This window comes from Pelmatolapia mariae, linkage group LG14 (assembly GCF_036321145.2).
Source record: "Pelmatolapia mariae isolate MD_Pm_ZW linkage group LG14, Pm_UMD_F_2, whole genome shotgun sequence".
NCBI classification, from domain to species: domain Eukaryota; kingdom Metazoa; phylum Chordata; class Actinopteri; order Cichliformes; family Cichlidae; genus Pelmatolapia; species Pelmatolapia mariae.
In genome coordinates, this window is record NC_086239.1 from 35,644,087 (window position 1) to 35,652,682 (window position 8,596).

Below are 8,596 nucleotides of genomic sequence, written 5' to 3' on the forward strand. Positions count from 1 at the left end.
TGATGTCAGATAGGAAATTTAGTTTGTGTTTGGGGGGGGAAATAAATTGACTCTCCCTGCTCTCTTAATTAAGGATTAATCTTCCACTTATTAAGGCAGGCCGTTTACTCCAGCAGTCCCCGACCTTTTTTGCGCCACAGACCGGTTAAATGTCAGACAATATTTTCACGGACCGGCCTTTAAGGTGTTGCGGATAAATACAACAAATAAAATGACACGATCAAGACAAAAACTGTTATTTTGTAAATATAATAATAAACGCAAATTAACTGTGTAATTTTGCAACTTTATTAGCAGCATCTCCTAAAATGCGCCAACAATATTGAGAGTAACATCCTCCTCTCTGCCCCTTAATACTCTCTGGTCGCTACGGTAACGCGTAAATATTTCTTTCAAAATAAGACACACAACTACAACATGGGAAAAAACCCAGGGAAACACAGTTAACAATAAAAACCCTGAAAACCATTAATTTCACACCTGAGCCTCAACAACCTCGGTACCAAACAACTCACGGACCCGGGGGTTGGGTACCGCTGGTTTACACATTCTAAATTGATGTGCAGTTCAAAATTTGTTGTAGGGCCCAGATTATACTGTGCAAGGCATACAACATGAACAGTAAGGGTTAACCAGCCAAGAATATATTCTTATTTACAGCGGTGAAAGAGTCTCATGAGTGAATGTGGAGAAGTCCAAGAAGAAATGTGAAACATTATGAGCTCTGGGGAAACAACTCCCCTTGCTGGTCACAGTTTTAGTTGACATTTGCAGCTGGAAATTTTAGAAAGTACCTTTAAAGTTTTTTTTTTAAAAACATTCACTAAATTAACTGCCCAGAGGGGTTTCAGGATAGCTGTAGAGTGGTGAGACTTGTTTCTAGCAGGTTAGGTGCTGGTTATCTGGCAGGATGTGGCCTAATAAGAAGTGTTAGAAGGTAAAGGGATAACTGCTGTATCTGCTCAGGGGTTGCTGGACTGACACCTAAAAAAGAAATGGTAAATTAATTCTTCAGGCTGACCAGTTTAAGCATGCATTAGTGTGAAAACACAGTGCAGGAGTGGCGAATGAAACCTGGGCTCTGCAGCTTGATGAATTTCCATTTCCTTTTTATTACTGTGAAAACTTCTATAAACAAGACACAAAAATGGGGAAAAAAAACATTTAACATAAATTCCACAGCTCTTCTCAGTTCACTTTTCCCTCTGACAGTTTCTTTTCTTGAAATTAACACTATAAAAAACAAAAAACAAAGTCTTCTCAGCAGGAGGAAGGCCTCTTAGCATTGGACGATGGTGCACAGACGCCTCTAACGGGATTCGAAGGTCCACAGGGACGAGGTTGTACTCCATATTTCTGTGTATGTGTGGATGAAACCTTTTTCCAAACAGACTCTTTCCCGGATTCTCAGTTTTCTCCCTCTTCATCCTTTTGTTTTTGTGGTTGTTAACGCTATGAAGCCGACCAACTTCTTCGCCATTCCACAAACTCGTCTAGAAGCACTGGCCCTGCAAAAAACAAATAAACCTGTTAAATATAGACAAAGGTGCGCCTGCACGTTATTGCTGTTCAGTGAAGACATAAAGCCATTTTAAGGTTTAAAACTGAAATGCTTGTTTAACAGTCTTTTGCAGTTATACATGTTGAAAGGTTTGCTTAAACAGCTGGCCATTTAAAACTTAGAAAATAAAAGAATCTTAAAATCAATACAAAAATGGAGGGAAGCTGGTGTAAATTTGTTAACATCAGGACTGCTGTGGCATTTTGGACTACAAGTGATGGAGAGATGTTAGATTTCCTTTCACAGAAATGAATTATAACATACTCATCCTTCTGTCCTAACAGCGTGAACAGATGCGTTCTTGTGTATTATGACAAACTGTGCGACAGCGGCCATTCCCAAACCAAAGCCCTGGATGGTCCAGGTGGGGTGATAACTGGGCAACACATCCTATTCCATGTTTGGACCTTTCATACAGGTTTATATTCCCACCTTGAAGCAGCTCTGTGAAAGAGGCCTGCACTATTTTCCTAGTACAAGTGGTACTCACAAGCTCCATCCTCATCGTAGTTACTGAGGTCTGGGTTGATGGTCCGGCTGAACTCCAGAACATTATACCACTGGTCTTTATTCAATCCCTTGTACTTGGACTGCTGTGGGAGACATTAATGGGAGGGAGTCAGTGAGGAAACAACACAGAGACAGGAGTGAAGAGCTGTTTGAAGATGAGCTGATTTCACATCTACTTTATCAGAGCAATTTTTACCTCCAGGAACTGACTGAAGACTGGGAAGAGCAGCCACGACCTCCCCAGCAGCAGAGCCAGCATTAATTTTGCCGTGTCCATGTCCAAACTCCTCTGGTTCTTATCCTGAGGACAGAAGCAACTCAGTGAGTGAGCTCAGTAATAGGTGCAGCAGTTCATATCTCTTATAAACCCATGAATGTGCTGATGAGTTTTTTCCCCACAATCCCATTAGTCATAATAGTTAAACCTAACTGCACGGTCGCTGCACTGAAACAGAAAAGACACTCCCTCATTTATGGTTATTAAAAAATAAATAAATAAAAAATTCAGCTGCATCAAACTCAGAGTCAGAATTCAGAGACTTGAACTGAAAGCCTGTGTTGGTGAAGTTAAGCTTCATTTATGGTCACCACACCAAATCTTTTCAGAAGCTCAGAGTTTAAATGTAGCATCTGCTCCTCCTGGTTAAAACATGGTCACCCCATAGGGAACTATTTTGTGGTAATTTGGTGCTTTTAAATTATTTTTTTTATTCCAACTTTTCCTCATAACAATCACAAAGTCAGGAGCACAAACACTGCAGACATATTACAAAATGATGTTCAAGGATTTTTACAGGTTTAACTTCCAAATAATAACAATAGAAAAATAAATGGACTCACTCTGGCGAAGTCAAAGGCGTATCTGTAGATATTTTTAAAGGTTGCAGCATCGTTGAGCTCACTGCGCAGGTAATCAAGTTTACTTTGTAATCTCTCTGTGCAGTCACACCTGCATGTAGACGAAGAAAACACATTTAAGCGTATTTGTAACCTCAACCACAAATAAACTGAAAGAATACGATTTCTTACTGTAATATCGTCATTCCCCTGAGCCACTCGTCTTTTGTGAAGTACCCCATGTTTGCTGCTTCTAGATGCCACGCTAAAACTAACATGATAATCTGCAGGAAAGAAAGAGGAGATTCAAACAAGTGTAAGAAAGCTTGTTTCCTACCATCTTTATTTTTCACAGAAAAACCATTTGTTGCTAAAATAAAGCTCCATAAAACATTCTCACATCATGAGTGCCTCACAGTCTCATTTCTGAGTGTTACCCTATGACTCCTGATGGACAGGAGTTCATCAGGTAAGGGACATGTGGAGTGACTAAGAGTCAAGCTGTTGACTTACATTCTCCGGTTCCACGCCGATGTCCTCACAGAACTGCTCCATGGCCTCTGGGCCGAACACCTTGTCGGGAGCAGCGTACTTGTGGAACCAGGCCAGGCACTTCTTACTGGAAAAAGGCTTCTCAGTGTTGATTGGCCTCGGACCGCGGATCAGAGGTCGGGTAAAACTTCGGCACAGACCAAACATTTTAAAGATAAATGTGCAGTCATAACTTCAGGAGGTTGTTACATGGCAGCTATACAACAGCTGGACTACAGTCAAAGCAAAAATACAACAAAGTATTTCACCCAGTGAGAGCTGGGATAGGCTCCAGCACCCCTGACTCTGAACAGGGTAAAGTGGCTCAGAAAACAGCCTGTCAGTATTTCCTGCAGATTAAAGGCAGCACGGTGGCTCAGTGGTTACCACAGCTGCCTCACAGCTGGATGTTCTCCAAGAACATTGGTGTATCCAGTCAGCCAGCCAGTTTAGAATCAACTGCTACCAAGTCAGATCAGATGCTGCTGTATGCAAATGGCTCGGGTGATTATTCACGTGAGACTCAAACTGTCACCATATTTCATTGAAAACCTGAAATTAAGTCTGCACGGACATTTAGGATGTACAGTGCTGAGGCACTGATGGATTAATCACCTCCTTTATATCCAAGAATAAAGCAAAGGTACCTAATAAAGTGGCATCTTAGATACTCTCCTATAGTCCTGAAGACTGAGGCAGTGCTGATTAAGATGACAAGTATGTGCTGAGTGCCTCAATTAGTAATGAGCATAACTCACAACATGTGTGAAGATATATGTGTTTTGGCTACATCCTCACTGTGACTGCAGCATGAGCATTCATCTACACTCTTAATACACAATGAAGAAGAAAAGGAGAAGGTGAAGGGCTCAGAAAGCCTACAGCTGGCTGAGAGAGCATCGAACTCACAAGGTAATCAATAAAGGTTCAAGAAGCAGGTAGGACGGATAGAAGACAAAGGTTAGCGGTGCAGACACAGGACACACACAGTGTGAGCAGATATATCTGTTTACCTTGTAATTTTACAGTTCTGCTCATGATCATCTGCATCAGGCAGCTTCCTCTTCTTCACAGGCATCACGGCACCTTTACTGGGCTTCACTAGCTGGGCTACATTTACAGAGTAAAGACAACAGTCAAACATCCATTTGACCCTGGAGTGACTGAGCCATCTTAGCAGCTACAACAACTCAAGTACATTTATATTTTATACAGGAATGCTTTTTACTTTGTGTGTTTCATACCCAAAACATTTCCTCCATCTATGATGGGTATTCTAACATTCAAAACATTCAAAATACTTTGATTACTGAATTATCTGAAAGGGTAACTGTCAAAATGAGACGGCCAATTATGGAACAAGTATTGGAGGAGCACTGATGCAGTGTAAGAATTAGTTAATCTAATCTTGGGTCAAAAATCTGGACTATTAAGTTCTGTGTTCTTTCATTAGTTTAACATCAGTAGCAAATCAGTACATCTTTGGGCTGCCTTAAGTTTCTGCAGCGGTAGGTGTGAAAAAAGTGATAAAATCAAAGCCTGTGTTTTTTAAAAACATACTTCTATTTCTGCACATCTTTCTATTATCCTTCCCTGTTAAAATAGAAGTAAACTGATAAATTCATGGTGTGAAACATTTTAATGATTAAAAAAAATAAAATAACAGCACACAGATATATGAGATGTGTGAGAGGTTGTACCTGTATACTTCTGCCAGCCTTGTCCATTCAAATCTAAGCAATGCTGGAATAAAAAAAAGAAAACTGGTTAAAAAAGTCTCTGCACAGCACCTGATAAGCCGATGGATGCTGTACGCTAAAGTCCAGCAGTATTATCACTGTAAACGTGCCGGACTACACCGGCGTTGTCTACTACATATAAATCAACACAAATACTCACAAGCTTGTCCAGCGTTTCTGACAGCGTGCTGATGTTTGCCAGGCTGTGAGGACTTTTCCTACGAGAAAGCACACAAGCACTGACTCAGCATCATTCAGGGAACGTCAGCCAAGGAAGACTGAAGGCATCGGCCAAAGCACATGCGAGGCATTACTAACACCACCGTCACTTTGAAACCAAGAGGAAAAATCTAATCATAGGTCAAAGACCTCAGATGAGATCCAAAATGTTTTTATAGTTTCTGTAAACCAGGAAGGTTTAGGGTAAATATCTGATACTGTGACTATGAATGTGGAGTCTCAGGAGCGCAGCTCAGGTTCATTCAGAATGATAGATGCTTGAAGTCTCTAAAATATTTGGATTTGTGTGGTGTTCTTTCATTCTGCTAATATGAATTTGAGTCATTTTCAAGATATTTATAAAATTATCAAAATAACAACACTAGAATTTTTTTTTTCAATAACTACTTTCAAGATTTAAATGAAGATTGAAGAAAATTTATTTAACACTGGCATCAGGGAAGTACTTTGTATCAGCAGATTTCCAAAGCCAAGGCATTCTGATCATATCTGTGCGTCGTTGTTAACTGAAGTTTCATTGCAGTTGCACTACTGGCCTTACAGTCAACTGAACGTTCAGAAATTCAAGGAAAGAACCGATTTCTGCCTTTAGAGCTGTGATTTTTAAGCCTTTGTGCCAAAGCAAAACAAACAGCAAACCAAAAATTAAGACTCGGCTTTCTTCATATGTGCAGAATGTCATGTCATACTCTCTCATTTCAAATATCATCACTTCTTTTGATTGCAATGTTAGCTGATTTTAAGAACTACAATGAGCACCGCTAAATTATGACTTGCATCCATCCTCTTATCACACAAGAACACATACATTGTATGGTCAAAAATATGGGGCCACACCTCTTCGTCTTTGAATTCAGGTGTTTTCAGTTCTATAGCCACAGGTGTATAAAATCAAGCACCCAGCCATGCAGTCAGCCTTTAGAATGACTTGTGAAAGAATTAAAAGAAATTGAGTGTATTACTGAAACAGGATGCCACTGTTGCAACAGGTCAGTGGGTGAAATTTCTTCCCTTTTAGATATTCCGCAGTCAGCTGTATTATTGTAAAGTGGACGTGTTCAGGAATCAATAACTCATCCACGAAGTGGCAGATCATGTAAAGTTACAGAGTGTGATCGCTGCGTGCTGAGGTGTAAAGCACATATGTTCTGCTGACTCAGTAACTGCAGACCTCAAAACCTCCTCTGACATTAAGATCAGCATGCAAACTGTGCACTGGGAGCTTCATGGCATGGGTTTCTATGGCAGAGCAGCTCCTGTGGGTGTAATATGTGGGCAGCCTAGAACTTTTGTTTATGTAGTGTAGATTCCTGCTGCCTCTGGTTCAGACGCAGCTCTCTTTTACCCTTTTAAAGCAGGTGAAGTCTCTCTATAAAAGGGTGTTTAGTTGCCAAGGCCCTCTTTAGCTCACTATATTAGCATTAACAGATTAACTCAGGCTGAAGGCTGCTGACATCACAAGTCCAGCTGCTCAATTATATCTTCTCACTATCAATCAGGCCAAATGAGGTCAACTGAAATGACATTTAGTACTTTCTGTGCCGTTACAATGTTTCATTGATGCAAAAATCTCAGGGGACACCTTGACTTGCCTCAGGGCAGCACTGGGGAACCACAGCCTTTAAGTATAGGACCCAGTGGAAGTTATGATCATATGTAGACATGATCCCAGACACATACACAACAATGAGTTCTGTGACTTTACTCCCCATTAGGATCATTCAAGTGATTCCTGGAGATGATGTGTGGAGAGGCAGAGTGTGCCATCGCAGCAGCTGTCACAAGTACGATTCATAAATGCACAAAATTCACTTGAGTACTGTTAAAATGAATGGTGACGCCATTGTTGGAGATTGAAATGGGCCAGTTCGTAAACACTGTTTTTGTTCGGTTCGGCCTGCATAGCTGGTTAAAAGGAAGGCGCAAACAGGGACTGCCTCATCACACTAAATTTCCGTTTTCGTGTTCAGACTTGATATAAAAGCTCACCAGAAGAACGAGGACACTGCTCGGAAGAAAACAGGCGTTGTCACGTTTGCATTTCAACAAAAACCACCAAACGTAACTGTCGCGCAGCTGCAGTGTCTGCGACATTAAACGCGAACTTTTTCCAGCGTTTGAACTGTTAAAAATAAACATGGTAACGACAGCACTGCTGCAGAACCAGTTTAAAAAGCTCTGTGGGAAACACACACGTCAGGATTATGTCACCATTCCTCCACCACCCACACCTAAAGCACAAGACACAGGTACATATTGAATAAAAAGTCTGTTAAGGGTCTGGACACTGTTAAACTTCAGGCTAAAATCCAAACGGCTGCGGGTCTCTGCCGTTGATGCTAACGTTAGCTACCCAGGCTAGAATGACTAATAGCAGACTTCGTGCCAGGATGTCGCATTTTGTCGCTACTTAAATGTTACAAAAACATGATTCGTATTACAAATTCCACATTTATCTCCTTCATTTTCTTCCGAGAGTCAGTCTTGACTCACAGTGAATCTCTTTTGTTTGCTAGCTAACATTAGTGGCGCACCGCGGGTTTCAGAGCTGCTCCGCTAACGTCTGCTAATGTGTCCAAACACGCGTCAAAAGTCTTTAAATCACTCGCATCATAATTAGAGGCAAATATAAGACAGATGCCTGGGGCAACACCTGGTAATTGATAGGGCACTGTTTTAAACACTTACCACTTTCAGTCACACTCAGACTACGGTCTCAGTTCCACCTGCTTCTCTTATGCCGGAGTTTTGGCCGGAGCCGGCGTTTCCGCGAAAGTGGACGATACCACCGCTTTATGGGGGTGCAATACAAAATAAGCGTTCCCCTCTTCAGAGAAATGTGTGCGAACGCTCTTTTTTAAGAATGGAGGTTATAAAACACGACATTTAACCTCATTTACAAGAAGGATATATGGACTTAGACAACAGTTATCCAAACGAGAACATCTGATGGTTGTAACGTACACCCCGAAGAGCCGAATATATCGTTTTAGTTCTTAAAGAAATAGTCCCTTATTTTTGGCTCACATGCTCACATGTACTCATGTCCATGCATCCATCCATCCATTCATCCCAGCTGTCATAGGGCGAGAGGCAGGGTGTAATAAAGTTTAAAATATTTTTAACATTTATACAAAACGGAAAAACTCTGTCAGCTATTTTTCTAACATAGAGTTTC

General features: G+C 41.0%; 2 protein-coding genes across 2 annotated transcripts in view; one reads left to right on the forward strand and one right to left on the reverse strand.

Moving 5' to 3' along the window:
- Positions 1-8,596, forward strand: part of LOC135933758 (uncharacterized) — a 375,148-nt gene that overhangs the window by 259,333 nt on the left and 107,219 nt on the right. The window lies entirely within an intron of this gene.
- On the reverse strand, positions 278-8,187 carry dcun1d5 (DCN1, defective in cullin neddylation 1, domain containing 5 (S. cerevisiae)). The gene is made up of 10 exons (XM_063493151.1): positions 8,107-8,187; positions 5,339-5,396; positions 5,140-5,182; positions 4,453-4,549; positions 3,422-3,587; positions 3,101-3,192; positions 2,912-3,020; positions 2,268-2,372; positions 2,052-2,154; positions 278-1,508 (listed from the first exon to the last, which is right to left on the reverse strand). Exons 4-10 carry the CDS (start codon positions 4,515-4,517, stop codon positions 1,453-1,455), a joined length of 696 nt encoding a protein of 231 aa, XP_063349221.1. The 5' UTR covers positions 4,518-4,549; positions 5,140-5,182; positions 5,339-5,396; positions 8,107-8,187; the 3' UTR covers positions 278-1,452.